This window comes from Myotis nattereri (assembly GCF_964212035.1).
Source record: "Myotis nattereri genome assembly, chromosome: 5".
Classification (NCBI taxonomy): domain Eukaryota; kingdom Metazoa; phylum Chordata; class Mammalia; order Chiroptera; family Vespertilionidae; genus Myotis; species Myotis nattereri.
The window spans coordinates 36,983,725-37,008,126 of record NC_138080.1 but is presented as its reverse complement, the minus strand read 5'-3'; the positions used below and the strand labels follow the sequence as shown (position 1 = coordinate 37,008,126).

The 24,402-nt window shown below is 45.1% G+C and overlaps 1 protein-coding gene across 1 annotated transcript in view; it reads right to left on the bottom strand.

Annotated features, from left to right (window-relative positions):
* Positions 1–24,402, bottom strand: part of BLK (BLK proto-oncogene, Src family tyrosine kinase) — a 49,415-nt gene that overhangs the window by 12,069 nt on the left and 12,944 nt on the right. The window contains exons 2-5 of the mRNA XM_081092896.1: positions 7,122–7,230; positions 4,162–4,213; positions 1,910–2,003; positions 714–812 (exon numbers count right to left, since the gene is read on the bottom strand). Of these exons, the coding sequence (XP_080949022.1) occupies positions 714–812; positions 1,910–2,003; positions 4,162–4,213; positions 7,122–7,229 (353 nt within the window). The 5' untranslated portion in view covers position 7,230. The remainder of the gene's footprint in view (positions 1–713; positions 813–1,909; positions 2,004–4,161; positions 4,214–7,121; positions 7,231–24,402) is intronic.

Below are 24,402 nucleotides of genomic sequence, written 5' to 3'. Positions count from 1 at the left end.
ACCATGGCCCCCTGCGCAGGGACTGGTCAGCGTGGGAGTGCATGCTGTTCCCGGGCCGGGCCAGGGCCGGGAGTGCCAGACAAGGAACCCTCCCAAGGGCTACCTACCATCGCTGCACGAGGGACACCAGGTGGGGCCACTAACCCGGTTCCTATGCTTTGCTCCTGAGTTTGACACGAGGAGCCATGTGTTACTCATTTACAGCTTCCCCAGTCCCTGGACAGAGCCGGGCCCTGGGCCCTGTTGGCTCAATGCCCTCTGTGTGAGTGAATGAATGGCTGAGGCCCACAGCGGACCTTCCAGGGGGTTATAAGGATGTTGCTCCTTGATAATCCAATTCTGAATGAGCCACCACCCTGGGAGTCCCGCAGGCCCCAGCCCTGGGAGGCACTGGGGAGTGTGAGCTGATCCAGCGCCTCCTTGTTAGCTTGCAAGGCCGTGGGACATGGGGACGTTTCTGTCCAGGTGAGCCAGGAAAGGTCGGTTCTCATATGGGGGAGTGAGGTGCTCACAGAGGAGCGACTCTCTCAGGATCACGCAGCAATTGAAACATCGTCAAGCCTGTTCCAGGAGTTCCAGCTCCCTGTCCCTTTCCTGCTCCCTCCTGCTGGGCTCACACTGGCTCACTTTTTAGCCACTGTCTGGCCACACCCTACGTGGCAGAAGCAGGGGACATGCCTCTGCTTTGAGGGGCCTTCTGTCTGTCCACCTACTTTTCCACTTCTAGGGTCTCTACTCGGGCCACAAAGTTGCTGGGCACATAGCCTTCTCTTCCCGTGGTGAGAGACTTGGCCAACCACCAGTCTCCAGACCTAAGGGAAGAAGGAAACAACATAAATGAGAGGGTGGCTCAGACGGGTGCCTCTCTGCGGCAGCTCACAGCCCCCCAGGACTCGCAGTGGGGCAGAGGACCCACAGAGGCAGACAGCCTGGCAGGTGAGAGGGAGCCCGCGCAAGCTGCTCAGTGACGTGGGACTACCTGGGCCATTTCAAACTCACGGTGCTCCTGGCCCAGGGGAGAGGTGGGGATGCACAGCCTCCAGGGGACATTTGGTCTAGATCAGTGTCCCTCGCGAGCCACATGCGGCTCTTTGGCCCCTTGAGTGTGGCCACGAAGTTTCAATTGCACTGTACGTGCTCGCTCCGCGTGGTATTTTGTGGAAGAGCCACACTCAAGGGGCCGCAGTTTGCCGACCACTGGTCTAGACAGCCTGGCCAACCCACTAGGGCCCCTCTTGAGTAGCCTTCCTCTTGACTAATGGGCGTCTTTAGAACGTAGTGAGCGAGTTGGGGCTGGACAGGAAAGACAACACAGGAGGGCTGCTGGTGACAGGAGGAACGGGGGCCCACGGGCGGCCAAAAGGTCAGGGTTTGCATGCTGTTAGCTCAAGGTCATTGCAGAACGTCAAGAACAAAGCAGGCCCTCAGGACAATCAGATGTGTGAGACCAGACTCTGGAGGAGTCTCTGAGAAGGAGCAGTGGGAATAAACCACGGCCGATTGCATTAGAATCCCGCGCGAGAGCTCGTCTGGGGAGGGAGACAAATACTGACACCACTGACTCCAACACAACGCTGTGATGGGCGAACACTGTGGGAGTCAGGAGGGCTGCACGAAGGAGGTGGCATTAGAGGTGGGCTTCGAAGGAAGAGTAGGATTTTGACAGCGGAGCAGGAAACCCCCTCACCAGCAAGACTTTGGAAAGGCAGATGGAAGAAAGACAGTTGGGTCAAGTTAAAGAAGGTGCTGGGTACCTGGGCCTGGGGCTGGGCAGTGGAGAGAATATTCTGGAGGCAGCTAAAGAGAGCATGGCGGGTGGAATAAGGCAGGTGGGCGGATGGGTGGGAGTCCTGCTCTGATAGGGAGCTGCAGAGGCCTCTGACCACGAGACAGCATCCTGGAAACTTACTCTTTTAGGATCTGCAGCTTCTCCCCTTTCAGCATCTGCAGGTCACGGTCATTCACTGCCATGTAGTCATACAGCGCCACCACGAAATGCTCTTCTAGGGGGAACAAGGAAGACATGGCCACCGCTCAGGTCCACGGGACTGATGGTAGGGCTGGGCTAAGCCTGTGCTGTGAGCACCTTCTGGCTACTAAGAGGGTCAGGAAAAGGTAAGAATAGAGGGGAAGCCATGGTGAGCCTTCTCACTCACTGATGCAGAAGACGTTTCTGTCTGGCAGACTGACCTCCTGAGCTTGCTGCTGGGAACAAGGGCATACTGCCCCTCTGAGCCCATCGTGACTACCTTTATGGACCCCACCTAGAGACCCTCAGGCCTAGACTAGGCTAGTGTGTAAGGGACTGGGTAGCCCAGTGTTTAGGGAGATCAGCTGCATGGACCTGATGCCCAAAGACCCAAGTCTGGAAACTAGTGTGGGCTGATCCCTTATCTCCTGGAGGCAGTGAGCTTCTCCTGTCTTCCCGTCCCCACCTGTCCCTTCCAGCCTCTGATCCAAAGGGAGCAGTGGTCTTGGAACATGGACCTGCAGCCATGCCCAGGTCCCATCATGGTGCTTCTGGCTGGCAGCCCCCTGCTTGCTGGTGGTCCCTAGGACGGAGGTGGAGAGAGGGCTCCGGAGCTTGCATGGCATCTCTCAGCTGATGAGGGCTTTTCTGCACAGCTGTGAGGGGCCACGGCCCACCCGGAAAAGGTCACCTGGAGACCACCTAGCTCCCCCGAGGGTGACGTCGCTAATGCTTGGCGTGACCGTGGGCTGGTCACCTTCCCGTGCTGGGAAGAGGGGGTTGGAGAAGATGACAGAGGCCCCTCTGGTTCTGAGATTCAAATTCCTGTACCAAAAGCAGTTAGTTTATTTCCTTCACCTAGACCAGTGGTTCTCAACCTTCTGGCCCTTTAAATACAGTTCCTTATGTTGTGACCCAACCATAAAATTATTTTCGTTGCTACTTCATAACTGTAATGTTGCTACTGTTATGAATCGTAGTGTAAATATCTGATATGCAGGATGGTCTTAGGTGACCCCTGTGAAAGGGTCGTTCGACCGCCAAAGGGGTCGCGACCCACAGGTTGAGAACCGCTGACCTAGACTTTCTTCCTGGAAATTTGCCCCCTCTGGCAGGAAGTGGAGGATGGCCCTGAAGCTAATTAATTGTGATCCCCAACAGGACGAGAGACACCAGGTGAGGTCACTACCCCGGCTCCAACACCTTGCTCATGAGTCTGACAGACTCTGAGTTCTTGCAGAGAGGAGCCACGTCTCATACGGCTTCCCCAGTGCTTGGACGCAGCCAGCTCTGGGTCCTGTTCGCTCAGTGCCTTCTGTGTGAGTGAGTGAGTGAGTGAATGGCGTAGGCCCAGGCCGGCATTCTGCTCTCCCCTACGCCACTTCAGAGTGAGACCCTCCTGAGGTCTGAGCCCCGGACTCAGGAAGGCCCTCGAGGAGATTTGCTATGTCACCTCTATAGTGCAAGTGGAGATGGGCACGGGAGGGTGTAGTGCAGCCGTGGGCAAACTACGGCCCGTTTGAAATGAATAAAACTAAAAAAAAAAAAAAAAAAAAAAAAAAAAAAAAAGACCGTACCCTTTTATGTAATGATGTTTACTTTGAATTTATATTAGTTCACACAAACACTCCATCCATGCTTTTGTTCCGGCCCTCCGGTCCAGTTTAAGAACCCATTGTGGCCCTCGAGTCAAAAAGTTTGCCCACCCCTGGTGTAGTGAGTGGTTAGAAGGTCAGCAGGGGACTTTTGAAAGTGAGGAACAGGGTGGTAATTCAAACAGCAACAGACTGAGGGCTGGGAGGAGGACTCAGAAGCATGGTCCTCACCCTCTGAGGTTGGGAGTTAGATCTTTGAAAGCCTGGGTTTCATGGTGCTGTTTGTGTTCACTGTAACTCTTGTCTTGTTGTGCTCATCTGTAGTTTGTAAAGTCCTTTACAAATGCCCACCGAGGTACATTAAAGGAACCGGTGCCTGGCTGCCGGAGAGGCCCCCAAGGGCAGCGAGGCTGGGTCAGAGCTGGGCCACAGGCTCCTCCCTCAGCCTCCCCTAGCCGTCTCCCCTAAGACTCTAGGGGCCCACACACCTTCCTCTCCAGGAAGCTGTCCCGACTGAGCTCCTGTTCTAACTGCATAAATCCAGAGCCTGGGGAGGAGGCCTGAGGAGCCTCAGCTTCCAAAGCAGCCCCTTCTTACCTTGATCCGGGTGTGTGTCGGGAGGTGCAGGAGCCAGGTGGTTAAACAGGACCTGGAGCAGAAACACATGCCCTCTGCGTTAGTTCAAGGCCCGTGGCTGGGCAGGGCCTGCAGGGCGATGGGTGAGGCTGCTGTGAGTGTGGGAGCTGCCCTGTTGGCACAGGAGTTTGCACAGGTACCAGTGCCATCTCGAATAAGCCCCGGATCACCTGCCATCTTTGCCCGGACCTTATATATACATTTAGAGGAGGGGTATGTAGGGATGCCCAACTCTGTAAGAGGCAGCTGTGGAATGGATGTGGTGGTCGGGGGGAGGGAGGAACACCCCATCACCTGGCTTAAAATCCTGCCTCTGCCATTAAATGATGAATTTTCTTAAGAAAAATTATTTTTAAAATGTATCTCTCTCATCATGGATGTTTCTATCTCTCCATCTCCCTTTTTCTCTGATATCAATAAAAATATATTTTTAAAAATGTATTTCCTTAAAACTTAACTAATATATTCCTACGTATATGCCCTGTAGAGAAACTTTTGCATATGTGCACTAGGAAACATGTGCAACATTGCTCCCAGCAGAAACACATAATAATAATAATAATAATTACATGACCAATGACCAAAGAATAGATAAATTGGGGCATATGCATGCAAGCAGTCCTACACAGCTGTGGCAGCTAAGGAGCTATAGCTACATGCATCCACATGGATGATGCTCCCAATGAAAAACACAGATCTGAAACCCACATCTCAGAAGAATCCTTGCTGTTGGACTCATTTGATTTAAAGTTCACAACATGCAAAATTAAATTAAATATGCATATAGGATGCTACAGAAGAAGCAAAGCTAAGGAGCAAGCACATCAGAATAGTGGGGCCTGGGGCGAGGGGGACAGACTGGGGGACAGCAGAGGCCTTCCGTGCGATGGGTCACTTTCTAATTCTGAGGGTGGGAGGGACTGCACTAAGTGTTCATTTTATTCTCCTGCCTTCAACCTGTAATCAATAATCCTTTTTTTTTTGGTATTTATTAAACACAAATTTGAAGCAGCAATTTGCAAAATGGTATGTATAGTATTATGGTTCCACTAAAAATATAAGCACATAAATAACACACAAGAAAGGCGTCTGGGGGGAGGGCATGTGCTGGGGGGTTGGAACGGCCGGGGAGAGGTCCATGGGGGGAAAAGGAGGCGTATGTAATACTCTAAACCAGTGATGGCGAACCTTTTGAGCTCGGCGTGCCAGCATTTTGAAAAACCCTAACTTAACTCTGGTGCCGTGTCACATATAGAAATCTTTTGATAATTGCAACCATAGTAAAACAAAGATGTATATTTTTGATATTTATTTTATATATTTAAATGCCATTTAACAAAGAAAAATCAACCAAAAAAATGAGTTCGCGTGTCACCTCTGACACGCATGTCATAGGTTCGCCATCGCTGCTCTAAACAATAAAGAATTAAAAAAAGGAAAGGGTCTGGAGGCAGGACCTGTGCAATGCTAACTCCGGTATCACTGGCTAGTGGGATAATGAATACTTACAATTTTTTTTTCATAATTGATATGTATTATGTGACTTTTTAAAAGTTAAAAATATTACAGGCTCTACTACTTATTAGCATGTAACTCTGAAGAAGTTATTGAATCTAAGTCCTATTGAGTAATTTCTCAGTCGGATAAATCAATAATTAATCGATGGCCCTTTGATCATTCATTTATTCAACAAACATTTCATTGTTACATGCCAAGCCCTGCACTAAGTTGGGACACCGATAAGATGCCTGGTTTATCTAAGAAATGGGAATAGCAGTCACCGCTCTTATTAGGTCACAGTTGGGATGAAGTGATGACTAGTTGGATGTGCCTGGCGGGGGGTAGAGAGAGAGCAGGAAAGAGGAGTCCAGGCCTGACTTCCAATTGCCCCAAATCAAAAGCGGGTAGGTGGCCAGATGGGGGGACACACAGTCATCTAAAAATGCATCTTTAGGAACCAGTAGCAAGAAAGGGAGCTAACTACTTTGTAAACAAACCAGAACTTTGAGACAGGCTCCATGAACACTCGAGGGCCTGTGGGGGAGGTGAGTATAAGCACCCTCCCGTGTTAGGTTGCCTCGTCCCAGGGGAGTGAGCTCTTTGGAATGCTGGCACACCAGGAAGGGGACAATGATCCAGGAGCTTCTGGATAGAGTTGAGAGCAGCAGATATTGCTAAATGCCCTAGACCAGTGATGGCGAACCCATGACACGCGTGTCAGAGGTGACACGCGAACTCATCTTTTTGGTTGATTTTTCTTTGTTAAATGGCATTTAAATATATAAAATAAATATCAAAAATATACATCTTTGCTTTACTATGGTTGCAATTATCAAAAGATTTCTATATGTGACACGGCACCAGAGTTAAGTTAGGGTTTTTCAAAATGCTGACACGCCGAGCTCAAAAGGTTTGCCATCACTGCCCTAGACTCTCCCCCACCACACCCTTTGCTCAGCTCACCTCTTTGATTTTCCTGTCTCTTCAAGGCTGCCCTTGCCCAATGAAAACTGGCTAAGAATTATTGGGGGCGAACCACGCACAGTTCAGTGCTAAAGGTAATACATTATAGCACTGCATACTTGTATCTACATGGCGTATTGTTACATCCCCATCAGAAAGGCACTTTTATTCTACCCACTTTACAGGTGGGGAAACTGAGGCTAAAGGGAGTTAAGAAACCTGCTTCAAAGGTACAGCTAACAGGTTTAAATTCCAGCAATCTGGCAGTTAAATATTTTACAATCTGTAACAACAATACGAACTCAGGTGGCACTGGAGTTGGGGGGCCCTATTTGTGGGAGCCCTGGGAGAGGGCACTGGGACTTGCTGGAGCCTGGGAGCAGCCCCCAGGGAACCACACGTGCTCTGGGCTCTCCCTCCTCCCCCTCCCTCTCCAGCTGGGAGAAGCGATCACTCACCAGGGGTGGCAGTGGTGGGGGCTCTCTGCTGTGGGTGCTGACCTTCATAGGGCTCCATTGGCCCTTACTCTTCTCCTTGACCTGCTTTTTGCTGCTCACCACTCCCATCCTGTCGGAGAACACAACAGCAGATTGGTGATGTGAGCAGGTCTTCAGAGCCTCCGAACGGAAGAGCTCCCCTAAACTCCTTCCCGGTGGCCAATTAGAGAGATGGGGTGGACGTGGGGGATGGTGAAGGTCAAGGTTCAGACATGAAGTTAGAATGGGGTTGGTGGGTTAAGCTTGCATCCATCTTTTTTCCCCAGAGCAGGGAGAAGTAGCCCAGAGAGGAGAAATGACTGGACTTGGGACACAGAGATTATAAACTCCTAGAGTGGACTCCACCCCTCATCCCACCTCCTCAGGGTAGGAGTCTTGGCATCTGGAAAGAGTCTGACCAATGTGTCCAGTGGTCTGGGTCTTAGTTGTCATCTGCCACTGCCTGCATCACCCGGGAAAGTCACACTTCCTCTCGTGACCCGTTAGGGCGTGTCAGGTCCTTGCCAACTCAGATATTCGGGTCAGACTTCATAAATTTAGGGCACACAGATAGCACAGGCGTCTAAGGCCAATTGCAGCTTCTCCAGGAATATCGGGGAATCACAGGATGACAGATGTGGGAAACACCCTAGTCAGTGATGGCGAACCTATGACACGCGTGTCAGAGGTGACACGCGAACTCATTTTTTTGGTTGATTTTTCTTTGTTAAATGGCATTTAAATATATAAAACAAATATCAAAAATATACATCTTTGTTTTACTATGGTTGCAAATATCAAAAAATTTCTATATGTGACAAAGTTGGGTTTTTCAAAACGCTGACACGCCGAGCTCAAAGGTTCGCCATCACTGCCTAGATTCTGGCCACTCTCACCACCACCCTCATTCCAGGGGCTGCTGTTGAGGGAGGGCTTACCCTGGACCAGGAATGTCACAAGCCCTATCTCATATCCCACTTTCAACTCTCTAAATAAGTGTAAGCAGGTGTTAGTACCATCCCAGCACTATCCCAGCCAGGACTGTGGTTTGAGGCATTAAATAGCTGTTTCATGATCAAACAACTAATCAATACAGAGCAACTCTGAAGCCTGGCTGACCCCAGACCACCACACTCCTCCTCACACCTGGGTCCTCCCCAAGACCCGGACATCGATAGAGGAAGGGACCTTGAGTCCTGACCAGCCGTGTGGTCTCTGGTAGACTCCTGATTGCCTTTGGTTGTCTGCACCATATTTCATAGATCCTGAGATACACCTCCTTTATATTTCAGTATCTCTGAAAATGGAATATGTTTTACAATTGATGATGGCTCATATTATAATTAGCAGCATGTTTTTTTCTCTTTCGGTAATACATAAAATAACTGCTAGCCTTCTAAGTAATGGTGTCTTAGATTCAATGAAACATGGTAATGTGTTGCTGTTTTTCCCGAGAGTTAAAGGTACTAGTACATGCCTCATAGTATTTCTCCTTAAACTCAACTTAAAAAAAGAAAAGACTATAATAATTTTGAATATAGAACAGAGAGCCACAAATAATCCACACTATTTTTGAGTGTGCTTTGCCTACAGAACATATAATACTGTACATTTGTAAAAAAAAAAAAAAATAACACTTTCTGTATTTAAGTAGTTACTTTGTGTCAGTTCAGATCAACTTTAACATCAGACAAAATATGGTGCAAAGTTACAGGTCAACATTTTAGTTTTCAGAGATACTGGGGTATCAGAATTTTGGATAAGGGATCATGGGTTTATATTAGGAATAGCTACTAAATTTTATAAGGTGTCTACTTAGTGTCTATTAATATTTTTAAAATTTGTTGATGTAATGAATTATGTTGACACATTTTCTGTTATAAAAGCATCCTTGTATTTTTGGAGTAGAAGCTGTTGGTTACTGTACATTAGTGGTTTTGACACATGGATGGATAGGTTTTGTAAATATTTTATTTCAAATGAGAATCTCTATTCCCAAGTGGGATTTGTCTATGAGGTGTTAGCCATTAGGATGATGCTGGCTTCATAACTTCATAACATATACCAAGGAACCTTCTGTCTTTTTGCCTTTGGTTTTGAATAGTAATAATAACTTGGGACTATCTGTTCTTTAAAGGCTAGATAGAACTTAGCCAATAAGTCATCTGTTTCTCGGGCCCTTTTAAATAGTAGGCCATTAAATACTTTTTAAATTTCTTCTTCAGAAATGTATCTTTCAGACACACACTGATTTTATCTGTTCCCATTTCTCCCCTCCTTGCACCATTTGGATGTCTTATGTGATTTATAGAAGATATTTGATTTCCTCCACATTTTCCAATTTGTTTCCAAAACTTCTACATAGCATTGTCTTATAATTATTTCAATCTGTTTTGTTTCGTGATTATGGCATCTTTCTTATTCCTAACATAAATGAATAAAATTATAGTTTTCAATTGGATAAAACTGTAATTTTTAAACCTAACTTTTAAAATGATGAAAAAGAAGACCAATCAAAACAGCAGGAAATTGGAATAGGAATAGACAGATACTCAGTGGAGCAGAACAATAAGATGCAAACAGATTCCAGTCCATACGGGAACTGTAAACGGTGGCACTTTAATTCAGTGAAGAATTGAGGGTTTACTTTAATAAATGGAATCGGGACAATGGCTATCTACCTAGAAAAGTACAATTGGACCCCTACCTTAAACCCCACAGTAAAAGATAAATTGCAGGGTATTAAACAAGAACATCAAAAGTAAAATTATTTGGAAGAAAATTTAGGAAGCATTTCATTGAACCAGAGTTTGGAGATAAGAATTGACAGAGATAGAATAGGCAGAAGCTGAGAGGACGAAAAGAAGTCATAACAAAAAGATAAATTCACTAACATGAAAGGCATTACATGGTAAAGTAAACCATCATGAAGTCAGCAGATAAGCAATAGATTGGGGGAAAGGTTTGCAAAGCACACAGCAGGTAAATGTATATTTACAGTATACACAGAGCTTATGAACATTGACAAGAAGTATGGGTCTAGCATACAACCCACGCAATAGAAAAATACACGATTATAAATAGGCAATTCACCCCACACAAATCCAAATAGCTAAATAGACATGGGAAAAAATGTTAAAATTACTTACTGATGGGGAAAATGAAAATTAAGATAATAAAATATCAAATTACAGGAATAAACTGGGGAAAAATGAAAAGAATAATAATACCAATTGTTGATAGTAAAGCAAGGGATAATTGTGTTTTCCTACATTTCTGGTACAAAAGTATTTATTGAAATTGTTGTCATTTCATGTTCTTCCCATTCCATGAAACCTCCAGGAGGTCTGGGACCCTTGTTGAATTCTAATTGCTAAAACAGTGCTTGGCATTGTGTAAGAGCTTAATAAATATTTACTGAACAAATAAAATATGAAATATTACCGACCTTTTACAAGCAATCAGTCAAGTTCTATTAAAATTAAAAATTATACATACCCTTTGATTTATCTCCCACTTTATGAAACTCTCACAGACTAATAAAGCATCATTATATAGAAATATATGAAATATCAAAACGTTAATTTCAGTGGAAGTCGAAGCAGCAAAAACCAAAAACAAGCTTTGTAATTGATCACCATTTGGAGAATTGTGAATAAATCCACACTCTAAAAGTCTCTAAAATATTATACAACTATTTTAAAAAATGTGCTAGGTCTTTACCAGTGAGGCTAAGAGGATTTTTTACAACACGCCATTACATGAGAAAAGCAGGAGGCAAAGTACGTGACATTATGCCATATTTAGAAATTCTGAAGAGCGAGAAAAACAGGCATGCGTGTGTGTCTTTATGTTATGTGAGGAGAGGTTTGGGAGGGGCACACCAAGTTGTTTACTTTGGTTATTGGGGGGGGCGGGGGGCACGGTAAACATAGAAAAGGGAGGTGAGAGACTCCCCCATCAAATAAATAGGAAGTTAAAATAACTGTGTGGGTGGGTGGCATTAATGCAAAGCAGTGCCCCAAAAAGGTATTTCCTAAGATGTGAATATTGTTTATCTCAGGACTTCATGTGACTCTTCATGATAGGACTTCTTGTGACTTTTATCTTCTTTTTTTGTGACTTTTATATATTCCTTGAATTCTTTAATAGTAAGCATCTATTGTCGGTACAAGCAGAAACATAAAATAGAATGTGAAGGACCTGCCCAGCAACAGTGGGGCACAAGGCCTGGAGTCAGGGCCACCCCACCGAGCGGCCAGCCAGGGCAGCCTGAGCCACAGGCCTTTGCTGACCTCTCCCAGCATCTGGACTCAATGATGGGTGAGCAGGCAGCAGCTTCTAGAATTTTTCCGACTTGGACTCCTGCTTCTGTGCCTGCTCAAATGACCAGCCCTCTTCAGTCAGCGATATCGCTGCCGATTTTCAACTTCCCGTGCAAACATCTATGTCCACTTAAACAACATCATTGAACATTTAAATAACTTAACAGAGTGAAATGCCTAAAATGAAATCACCCACTGCTGACAATTCTTTGCCTTTCGACTCCTTAGCAGTGTATATACACGTGATTTTCCATGGGTTTTATAAATACATGGGTTCTCTGCAGGTCCCTCCACCCAAAGTCCTCCCCTCCACTCTGGCTAGAGTTACTCAGGAGGCCAGGCGACAGCTAGAGCTGGCTCTGGTGTGTGGGCTGCCAGCCCACGGTGATATTTTAGCCGTTTCAGGCTGGGGGAGGCAGGAAATAAACAAGTCCACGCACAAGCCGAGAGCAACACATGCTGGTCCTGGTGGCTTTGCTGACTGCAGGTGGCTTTGCTGGACTGAAGACACTGGCCTCCTTTTCAGGGGTGAAGGATGGATGGGAGAGGCTGTGAGTTTGTGTATGTCTGTGTGTGCGAGAGTGCACACACATGCACACTCGGGTGTATGGGCACAGCAGAGCAAGTATGTGCATGGTCCTATGTGTGTACTTGTGTGTGGATGGGAAGGTCGGGGAGGGAACTTCTGCTTGTTTCTGCTGCTTGGATTAGACCCCTGTACAGACTTTGACCAGAGCAGGGAGGTCAATGTTGGCCTCAGGGAAGATGCTTGAAACCCGAAGCACAGCCTCAGCCTGACTAAAGCTAGAGAAACTAGAAACCCTTTATTTACAGTTGCCTAGCACTTCACAGGTTAAAGAGCACTTGACATATATTTGACAGTCACGGCAGCATTGGTAGGTTAATTATCCTTAGGTTATAGCTGAAGACAGAGGAGGAGGTGGCTTGCGAAGCCCCGCTGAAGGGCTGAAGGTGGCAGAGCCAGGAGCTGGAGGATGCTGTCTGCCCGGAGCTCGCTACCCAACGCAGGTACATGTGTGGCCTGGCCTGGGGCTCCATCCCCCATGGCTCACAGTTCAGGCTCAGATCCTCTTTTCTCTCTTCTATGGGGCTGCCCCTGCCCTCAAAGTCCTCCCCTCCAGGGGAGAAACCGCTGGTGGAGCTGCTGGGGCAAGGAGACCTGAGGGCCAGTGCCACCCTGAAATTCAGGCAAAGTCTCAGAAAGCCTCCTCCCTCCTCCCTGGTCCAGAGCGGGGAGAGTGGGTGCTCGAAGGAACCTGGACTCAAAGCAAGCTATGCAGTGGCTGTGTGAACTTCGGCAAATGACTGGATCTGAGTCGGTCTCCTTACCTATAAGATGGGAATCTGTTCATCATTTCACCCACAAAACCTTCCTGAGGAAAGCACACTCAAAGGGGAATGCTGAAAACAGCACACAATGGACTTTCCTCTTTTGGGGGGAGGGTCAGCTCTGTTTCCGCAGAATTGGACCATGTTATGAAATTCTCAATTGCATCTTCCCTGACAGGCAAAGCTTCACAATCTATTGTCAGCCTTCCACAGACGTCTTTTAATTATGCACTTACCCATGATCATGGGCGTAATTCCAATGACTATCTGACTATTTGTGTAAAGCTAGGGGGAAATGAACCAAAATATTAAAAACAATTGTGCAAACATGACTACCCAGACGAAAATGGTTGTCCTGCCAAGGCTGAGCGGTTGGCAGCCAGTGGCAGTCCCTGGTGATGGTCGGGAATGTTCCTTCACCAGCTGATGTGCTCAAGTACCAATTCAACACATGAAAAATGTTTTTGTGATATTGACATATGATGAGCATATACGTAGGCTTTTATGGAGGCCAAGGACCAACAGCCTATAATACATCATTCCCATGGTTGTCATGGGAACCAGACAAGATGAGGGTGGGAAAGAACAAGAGCAGAGAAAGCACTGAGTAGCTACCAACTAGAGCAGCGGTTCTCAACCTGTGGGTCGCAACCCCTTGAGGGTCGAACGACCCTTTCACAGGGGTCGCCTAAGACCATCGGAAAACACATATATAATTACATATTGTTTCTGTGATTAATCACTATGCTTTAATTATGTTTAATTTGTAATAATGAAAATACATCCTGTATATCAGATATTTACATTATGATTCATAACAGTAGCAAATTACAGTTATGAAGTAGCAACGAAAATAATTTTATGGTTGGGTCACAACATGAGGAACTGTATTAAAGGGTTGCGGCATTAGGAAGGTTGAGAACCACTGAACTAGAGGATGACCATAGGAACTTGGGTGACACTGTCCCGCTCCAGAGCATCCTGACGTTCCAAGACGGCCCCGGGATTCATGGAGATTTCTTACCTTTCCTTTGGGGTGATCTACAATCCAATCCATAATCGCATTTCCCCAGGTGTCTCAAAAAATGGCTTCTTGCTGTTGGTTTGTTCTAGTTAGGATTCCAACAAGCTTTATGCATGACATTCGTTTTTTACTAGAGTTGCCTCTTCCCCTCACTCTGGTTTGTTTCATGGCATCGGTTTGTAAAAACCAGGTTAGAGGTCCTATCGAGTGTTCTGCATTCTGGATATTGCTTCCTTGTGATAGCTTATAACGGTTCCTCTATCTCCCTATTCCTTGCACATACGATTAACTCCATAGACTTCATTTGCTTCAGGTTCATCTTTTTTCTTGTAGAGATGTCTTATGGGGGTGACATGTGCTCCATGTCATACACTATCAGGCTGTTTCACATGCTATCAGGCAGTGACCACACTGTCTGGCTGTACCATTTCAGTGATGCTAAGAGAGATCTGAGTTCAGGTGATGCTGGTTTGATCCCACCATTGAAAAGCTTCTCATCAACATTTCAGCTAATGGTTCCACCAGGGGTTACTAAATACTGACGCCCTAATTCCACCATTCCTTTCACATGTGTTAGCTGAAAGTTGCTAGAGTAAAGGATGAGAAAGAGAGAACAACCAGAAACATGTGCCTCAGGGTCAGGTAATATTTGGATATAGAGAAATAATGCTTTCCCAAAGACATGGAATCAGAAAACTTGTTCAGAAAACAGAATTTTTCTATTGGCTGGATTGGTGAATTTATAATAGAGTTATTCAAACAACCACAGTTAACATCTTGTGTAATACTTTTAAAATACCAGTAGAATATTTGCTTTGTACTAGCATAGGACCCGATGGAGTTGTAACTCCTGGCTGAGTAGGTAGGGGCCTCTGTGCACCTGTGGTCCCTGGCAAGGGGCAAGTGAACAGAATGACTTGTGTGCTTTGGTCCACGTGGCTGCCAACTTAGGCGCAGTGAGAAGACATACATGTGACTATTTCAATTTTGTCAAGTGAAAATGTTTCTGCCATTGAAATTCACTCCCCACAGTGGTAAAGTTGGTAGAAAAGATTTTTTTAAAAAAATTATTATTGATTTCAGAGAGGAGGGGAGAGAGAGATAGAAACATCAATGATGAGAGAGAATCATCCATCGGCTGCCTCCTGCACGCTCCCTAATGGGGATTGAGCCCACAACCCTGGCATGTGCTCTGACTGGGAATGGAACCGTGACCTCCTGGTTCACAGGTTGACACTCAACCACTGAGCCATACTGGCTGGGCAAAAAGATTTTTTAGGTGGTAAAAAGTTTGAGGATGTAGCGCAGAACTTCAGGAAGGAAGACAGTATTTTTGTGAAGCTGTGTTCAGTAAAACACAGACACATGTTAATGAGTCACCTGCATTTGGTTCTGCTGACATGGAGAAGCTTGAAATTTGTTAGGCTATCGTGTGGGAAAATTGCACTGTATTGATATTTAAATTCTTGTGATAATTACTAGCCTCCAAATAAAATTCCTTCAATTGGAGACATGTAAATTATGTTTTCTAAAACCCCACAATAGTGATAATGAAAACATACTGCTGATATGCCAAGTTGTAATTACCACTACTGCTGTATTTTATATCGATGGGACTGTGGACTTCAATCTGCTTTGCAGTTTCTGAAATTTTCTTGCAATTTTTTTTCATTAAAAAAATTAAATAATAAGTTCACTGCTTCCTAAATGGACTCAATTCTGACTCCTTAGCACCACTGTCCTCAAAGCTCTCAGTTTGCGTTATAACCAACCGGGAGTTAGCAGACTCCTGAGGCCCAGCCTAGGCAGGTCCAGGGCGTGGCCCCAGAATCTGCATTTTTTTTTTTACAAGTGCCTCTGACAGAAGCTGATGTAGAGAGCTCACCAACCCCACTTTACAAAGACCCTTTCTTTTATTTGGCTGCGCTTCAGAAATATGACTTGTGAACAAGGATTGAAAGACAGTCCTGCCAACCTTGGGCACTTCTTCATGTGAGTCCCTCATAAATAATGTGTGTAGTTTTCCTGCCAGGGATCCTCTCACCTTTAAAGGGAATGAATTATTTTTCTGTCCTCCACACAAACATTCCTTTACGCTTTAATATATTTCTGCATTGTTTTTGACATGGGAAATAACGTCCCTTTCTATAATAACAATGACAGCGTCTCTCTGATACCTGCCGGTTCACAAAGTATTTTCACACAAAGCATCTTAAGAGCCTCCAAAGGACCCTATCAGCTAAATAAAATCCTCATCGTCATCCTCAGATCAGAGACTGTAGACAGAGATGACAAAATGGAAGAGCGGAGCAGGGACTAAGTTACGTCTCTCACTCAGAGCCTTGCTCTCTCCCCCTACGGCTCACAGGGATCCTCCCAGACACACATCCCTCTGACCTGAATTTCTTTTAAAAGGCACCACCTCCATCATTCCATCCTTTGAAGCTGCCTCTCCAACGGTTGCTAAGCAGAACCCAGAGAAGGGATTTGTGACCAGAGGGGAAGACCTCTACCAGGTTTCAGGGGCCAGGGAACCACGTGGACTGGAAAAGCTGGCTCTAATTTATGTTTTCGAACATGAATTGGAAAAGGTTAAAGACAGAAAAAGAAAGGATAAAAAGGTCTCAGGCCCCTGACATTTTTTTTGTTAATTGTGATTATTGAGTGGATCTAGAGCAGCGGTTCTCAACCTGTGGGTCGCAACCCCTTTGGCGGTCGAGCGACCCTTTCACAGGGGTCGCCTAAGACCATCGGAAAACACATATATAATTACATATTGTTTTTGTGATTAATCACTATGCTTTAATTATGTTCAATTTGTAACAATGAAAATACATCCTGCATATCAGATATTTATATTACGATTCATAACAGTAGCAAAATTACAGTTACGAAGTAGCGACAAAAATAATTTTATGGTTGGGGGTCACCACAACATGAGGAACTGTATTAAAGGGTCACGGCATTAAGAAGGTTGAGAACCACTGATCTAGAGACACGTTTGTCCTGCTAGAGACAGAGAGAATGGGGAGGAATATGTGTTGCGTGTAGAGTGTGTATCTAGCCCCAACAGCAGACATATTCCTCCCCATTTTACAGATGAAGAAATTGAGGCTCAGTGAGGTTTAAGGGCTTGCCTGATATTTGAAAATCAATTCTATCTGACTGTGAAGTCTGGCTGATTCTACCCTTTCCCAAAGTATGTGAGGTAGTAAAAAATAAAACACTTGTGATGATATCTGTGAAAAATATGAAATTGATCAGAAAATTAGGGAGGATTTTAGAACAGAATGAGGGTGATTGAGTTTATGATATAAAATAATATAGTTAAATCTTTATGCATTCAGGCCACACTTGGAGAACTCAGCCTTCTCTTATGAATCACGTTAAATATCCTCTCCATGCATGCAATTTGCTTTTGTTGCAGGAAATTCAAAAAGTAGAAAGGGAGATAAAAATTACCAGCAATACCACCATCCAGATAACCATGGTTAACAGTCTGGTATGTAACTTTCCATTGCCATTAAAAAAAAAAAAAAAAAAAAGCAAAACTGGGATCATTATCTACATCCTGTTTTGTGACCTGCTTTAGAAGAGAGTATCATGACCATCTTCGCCTGTCGCCTGTTTTGCCTGTAGCATTGATTGTAAGGCTGCGAGGCACATTATCAGAAGGTTGTATCAAACTTATTTTACCCATTGCTTTTGTAAGACACCTAAGTCGTTTCCATTTTTTTCTTTTTAGTATCAAATATAATGTGGCAAAAATATCCTTTGCTGCTCTGGCTAGGTGACCCAGTCGGTTGGAGTGTTGTCCTGTCCACTGAAAAGGCTGAGGGTTCAATTCCCAGTCAGGGCACATACCTAGGTTGTGGGTTTGATCCCCATTCAGGGTGCCCTGCAGGAGGCAACCAATCAATGTTTCTCTCTCACATCAATGTTTCTCTCTCTCTTTCTCTCTCTCTAAAATCAGTGAAAAGCATATCTTCTGATGAGGATTTAAAAAAAAAAAAAGTCCTTTGTTCCTGTGTTTTATGCTTCTTCACATCCCCCATTAATCTTGGATGAGTTTAAAAATGCTAGAAGTGCAATTGCTGGCCCGAGAGCACATCACGTTTCAGTCTTCTGGCATATTTTGTAAATTGTCCTCTAGGAATTTCACACAGCATGCATGAGTCTACAAAGTTGGAAGCAATATTATTAACTACGTGCCGTTGCAAAGACTTGACATTAATTTATTTAACTACCATTGGTCAAATAAGTTATTTTCAACTTTTGACTAGTCTAAAGAAACCTGTAAGAAACATCCTTATAAAATCTATATTTAGTTGTTGCTTCAATATTTTTAAAGCTATTTCTCTATAAGTGGAATGACTAAGTCGAAGAAGATGCACATTTTTAAGGATCTTCATCTGTGATGCTAAACTGGTTTCCACAAAAGGAATCCTGATTTACACTCTCACAGTGATGGAAGGCCCATCTCCCTGGTCCTTCTTCAATGGCTTTTATCAAGTTTTAAAGAAATCTCTGCCAATCTGCTAAATGAAAGGTGATAAACAACATAGCTTTAATTTCATTTGCTATTAATATTTATTATGTATTTATCAACCAGTTGTGTTACTCAAGATCACTTGGTTGTCCATGTCATCTGCTCATTTTTACATTGAAGTTTTTATCGTTATCTTAATGACATATAGGACCTCTCTATAGGATTTATGTATTTAATTTATACATTGGTATGTCATACATATTGTAAATATTTTTATCAATTTATCTTTTGCTTTTTAATGTTCATGGTATTTATTTCGCACAAAGGTTATCATTGCTATCTAGCCAATTTATTCATCTTTTTACATTACGATTCATAACAGTAGCAAACTTACAGTTACAATCTTTGTCTTTGATGTTCACACTTAGAAATTTCTTCCCCACCCCAAGTTTATAGAAATATTAAACTAGTTTAAGTTTTCTTACTGTTAATTATGAATATCTTATCTATATAAAAGCGCACAGACTAATGTAATAACACTAATATCAAACAGATGCTAATGTTTTATCATACTTATTTTTATCTATTTTTTTCTTCCTCTCTTGTTATGTCACAGATATAGCTAAAGCTTGAGCATTATTTCCCCTTCTCTCTGTCTCCAAAAGTAATCTTGAAGTTAGTGGGTGTTATTGCCATGTATGATTTTGTGCATTTATTACATATGTATAAGCAACCACAAGTGACATATACTGTTGTTTTGTAAATTTTGCAAAAATGACTTCATAAAGCAAGTTTTTGCAATTTGCTTTTCTTTTTTACTTAAAATTGTGTTTTTCAGATTTGTTCACTTTGCTACATAGATCCCTAGTTCTTCTAGTTTTTGTTTGATCCTATTCCATTAAGTAACTATGCCTCATTTTATTTAGCCATTTATTCATCTGCATTTTTGTATATGACAACTTATTTTTTAATAAAACTCAAAACTTTGTATGAGAATATGTGCTCATTATAAAAAAATAATTTAAATACGGGAAGTTATAAAGAAGAAACATTTTCATAATCCCAATACTCAGAGGGAATCTTTGTTAATATTTTGGTTTATTTCTTCTTAGTCTTTTTTTGAAGGGTGCGGAGACACAAACATTTAAAAAATTTTACAAAGCTGAAATCAGTATGGAGTATGGTTTCGTCTTTAAAATGGATTAAAATCCTGACTTTATAATTTATAAACTACGTCACATTTGCTGATTTCCTCAATCTCTTGAAGTCTCATTTTCCCAGCCAGTAACATACTAATAACTGCCTCACAGGACTGTTGAGAGAATTAGGAAGAAAAAGCGAAGTCCTTGGCATGGTCCCTGGCACAAATAGCGTCTAAATGCATATCATTCACTATTACTGCCGTGCATACACTTCTGTGTTCTTCTTATCATTTAATACTACATCATAGGCCTTTGATATCATTCAAACTTATAAAAACACATTACAATTTTTATACACACACACACACACACACACACACACAGCTTTATCTAATATTTCTGTATAAATTGCCACCTACATTTACGATTTCTCCCCTTTGTTTAGGCTCTCAGAAGGAAAATCGCTTTGGCCCAATACCATGGAACTGTTTCAGGATCCATGATCCTAACTGTCAAGTTGCTTTCCCGAAAGGCTGTGGCAGCGTGGCCGCCAGCAGCTGTGTGCGAACCCCACCCGATAGCAGCGTAGCCCTCAGGCCCCCAGGCTGGGCCAGACAGGCTCGTCCCCCCCCTTGAGGAGCTCCATCTCTCCCCAAGGGATACCTCTGAGCATAGACCTGGGCCAGGCTGTGGGGTGGGTCCTGGGCAGACGGTGGGAACTAGACAGACCAGGTTCCGGCTCTGGAACCCAAACCTAGTTAACACAGCAGCAAGTGAAGGAGAGGCCAGAGAACAAATAAGAAACGTAAATGCCCAATTCTTTCCAAAAGAGGTCAGTGCTATGAAGGAAGTAGAGGAAGGTGTGAGAGCATGGCCGCGGAGGCACTGGGTTATTCAGGGAGGAAAGGCCTCTCCCAGGAGGTGAGGGTTTTAACTGGGGTCTGATGACCAGCAGGCAAAGCTCTGGAAGAGCAGCGGGAACAGCGGGGAAGGCCCTACGGAGGGCAGGGCATGCACTTGGCACATTTTAGGAGCAGGAGGGGCCATCAGGGTCCTGGGAGCAGAGGGGCAGGGCGCGGGAGGAGGTGAGGACAAGGAAAAGGGACAGGAAAAGAAGCTGGGCTTTCTTTCAAAATGCCACGTTAAACCATCGGATGGTTTTAGGCAGGGCCGACTTACCTTTAAAAGATCACTGAGACTGCATGGGGAGAGGACTGTGGGGTGCGCGCCCAGAGGCAGGGTCACTGGGCTGGAGACCACTGCTGGAGGCGGGAGAGAGTGTGTCAGGGGAAATGGGGACAGTGGGTGGAAATGGTGAGGTGTCCGTGACAAGGGGACGATGACCTTCAACTGTGAGGGGCTGTCTGTGCAGGGGAAAGAGGTGCCCCTCAGTCCTAAAGAATGTAACCCGGCCAGTGTGGCTCAGTGATTGAGCATCGACCTATGAACCAGGAAGTCATGGTTCGATTCCCAGGCAGGGCACATGCCTGGGTTGTGGGCTCGATCCCAGGGTGTGTGTGGTGAGGGTGGGGGGTGGGGGGAGGCAGGCACCGGGGCAGGGGAAGCAAGAGGCAGCCGATCAATCATTCTTTCATCATTGATGTGTCTATCTCTCTCCCCCGTTCCCTTCTTCTCTGAAATCAATAAAAATCTAAATATTTTAAAAAGAGTGTAACCTTATGCTATACCCCACCCTTGCTGTGGGATGTCTGCGTTCAGAACTAGAACCCAGTGTCCTGCAGGGATTGGTTAGGTCAGGTTTTAAAAATTGAGTGTGCTGTCTAAACAGACAGGGAAGTGCGGGTTTGGTCTGGGAAGCTGTAGAGCCTTAGCTGAAGCCCGAGCTAGAAAGTGCATGCCCTGCTTAGGATAAAGGGCTCCCAATGCCTGTGTGAGGCCAAAGGCTGCTCCGTGGGGGTCGGGGGGCTGCTTGCTCCCCAGAACCAGGAGAACTGGATCCTACACCTCATTCAGCCAGGCTGTGGGCCCTGAGCATTCCCTCACCCTCTCCCAGCCTCGGTTTCCCCTTCTGTAAAGTGAGAGCTGAGAGGCCGGCATCCCTGGCACTCACTGGCAACCAGCCACTCAAGGACACCCTCTTCCCACATCTTTTTGTTTGTTTGTATGCTTTTTGTTTTTTTTATTTATCCTCACCCAAGAATATTTTTTCCATTGAGTTTTAGAGAGAGTGGAAAGGAAGGAGGGAGGAAAAGAGAGAGAGAAACATTGATGTGAGAGACACATTGATTGGTTGTCTCTTGCATATGCCCCAACTGGGGCTGGGGATCGAACTTGCAACCGAGGTACATGCCCTTGACTGGGAGTCAAGTCTAAGACCCTTGGGTGCACAGGGCCGATGCTCTACCCACTGGAAAATACCCACCAGGGACCACATCTTTTTAATGACTTCTCCTGGAGCTGCCCTCTCATCCGTGGGCACAGGGCCGGCTGCCCTGGGTGCTGTTGTGGGGAAACGTACTTACTTCTCTGGCTCTCCAGAACCACTGTCAGAGCTGAGAGGGGCCTTGGGGAGTAGGACCCACCATGTAACATGGCCAAGAGCTCTGACCGCAGCACAGGCAGGTGCGGGCTCTCACAGCAGCTGGCTCGGGCAGGGAAGGAGCGAGGTCTGCAGGGGCTGGACCACTACCTCCTGCCCCACAGGTTCCTTCAAAATTTTAAATCTTTCCTTAAATGTACGCATGTGTTGGGTTAACAACTTGCTTAATAAGTGTTTTATTGTTGGGTTGGGTTTATTTTGCTGTTAACTATCAGTGATTTATTTGTTCTAAGTCCATGCAGGGAGAAGTTATTCTTGTTGCTCATATTAACAGTATTACTTCTGTTTAATAAGAGAACAGTCTAGTTTTACACTGGGAGCTAGTTTATATGGTTGGAATTAAGATAATTATATGGTTGAGCTTAAATGCTTTCTTAATTGGTGGCTGCTTTTTTTCACCCCCACACGCCCAGGAAGGGCAGAGAGCAGGAGAGGCACCGAGGACAAGGCATAAGTTGCAGCAGCAGCAGCTCTCAGAAGCCTAGATGCACCTGAAAGGTCTGGTTGTGCTTGGAGGCTGGAGGTCCATGATACCCACGTAGGACAAGAGCCAGAGGAAGAGGCTGGTGGAACTCAGGGGCCCAGCTGACATCACCACTGATATTGCCACTCGGATTCCTAGTAAACAGCCCAGTAAACAGCCCAGACTTCCAAAGGCCAGAGCAAGTCCGCAGTCTGCTCCCAAGCCCGTGGGTCTCAAAGATTTCCCCATCTCTGCAAATGGCAACCCCCTCTTCTGGTTGCTCACGCCTTTTCTCCTGCATCTCACAAATAAACCATCACTAACGCTGCCAGCTCTACCTTCTACATACACCCAGAGCCGGGCCACTTTCCCTGCCTGCACTGCTGCCGTCCCAGTCAAAGCCGGGATTCTTGCAGTGGCTTTCTCACTGGTCTTTCTGCTCCTGTATCTGCCCTCCTGCCAGCCTGCTTCCAGCAAGGCAGCCAAGTGTGATCCTGAAACGTCTCCACCCAGAACCCGCCACTGGTCCTATGCCACTCACTGGAAAATCCGAAGTCCTCTATGACATTTCCTCAAGAAAGTGAACAGAATTGCCATAGGATCCAGCAATCCCACTTGAGGGTATAGAGCCCAAAGAATTGAAGGCAGAGACTGGAATAGATATTTGTATACTAACATCTATAGCAGCTTTATTCACAAAACCCAAAAGGTGGAAACAACCCAAGTGTCCATCGATGGGTGACTAGATAAACAAAATGTGGCAGATCCATCCAATACAGCAGTCTGTAGCCTTACAAAGGGAAGGACACTCTGACACACGCTACAACATGGGTGACCCTTGAAGGCATTATGCTAAGTGAAAGCATTTGGACATAAAAGGACAAATACTGTATGATTCCATTCATAGGAGGCGTCTAGAACAGTAAAATTCGTAGACACAGAAAGTAGAATGATGGTGGCCAGGGGCTGGAAGGGGGAGACTAGGGTGTTAGTGTTTAATGGCGTGTTTACTTACTTGGGTTGCCATAATAAAGTGCCACAGGCTGAGTAGTTTAAACAACAAAAATTAATTTTCTCACAGTTCTGGAGGCTAGAAGTTTGAGATTAAGGTGTTGGAAGGGTTTGTGTCTTCTGAGGCCATTCTCTTTAGCTTATAGATGGCTGTCTTCATCCAGTGTCTTCCTGTGGTCTTCCCACTGTGTCTGTTGGCGCCTTAACCACCTCTTCTTAGAGGAGCACGATCAGATTAAATTATAAGATAATGACCTCATTTGAACTTGATTACTTCTTGAAGGATCCTGTCACATTCTGAAGTTTTAGGGGTTAGGACTTCAACACAGTTCAGCCCATAACATATGGGTGCAGAGTTTCATTTGGGAAAGTTAAACAAGTTTTAGAAAAAAAATGGTTGCACAACAATGTGAGCATACTTAATGCACTTCAAATGGTGAATTTTATGTCATGTACTAGAGGCCCAGTGCATGAATTCATGCACAAGTGGGGTCCCTTGGCCTGGCTGACGATTGGGGCCGATCAGGGCCATCTCACCAGTCCCAATCAGGGCCAATCAGGGCAGCGTGGGGTGGGGGGAAAGGAACCTTGGGAGGCTATGGAAAGCCGGCTCTGGGAGCACACTAACCACCAGGGGGCAGCTCCTGCATTAAGCGTCTGCCCCCTGGTGGTCAGTGCGCATCATAGCGACCAGTCGACCGGTCATAATGGTCACTTAGGCTTTTGTATATATACATATTTTACCACACACACACACATACACACTCCAAAGTCCTTAAAATTGATCCACACTTTTCTCTACTCTCTCTTCTCCTACCACTCTCCCCCCTTACCCACTCTGCCCCCAGCACACCGGCTTCCTTACTGGGCCTTAAACAAGCAGACACACTCTCACCTCA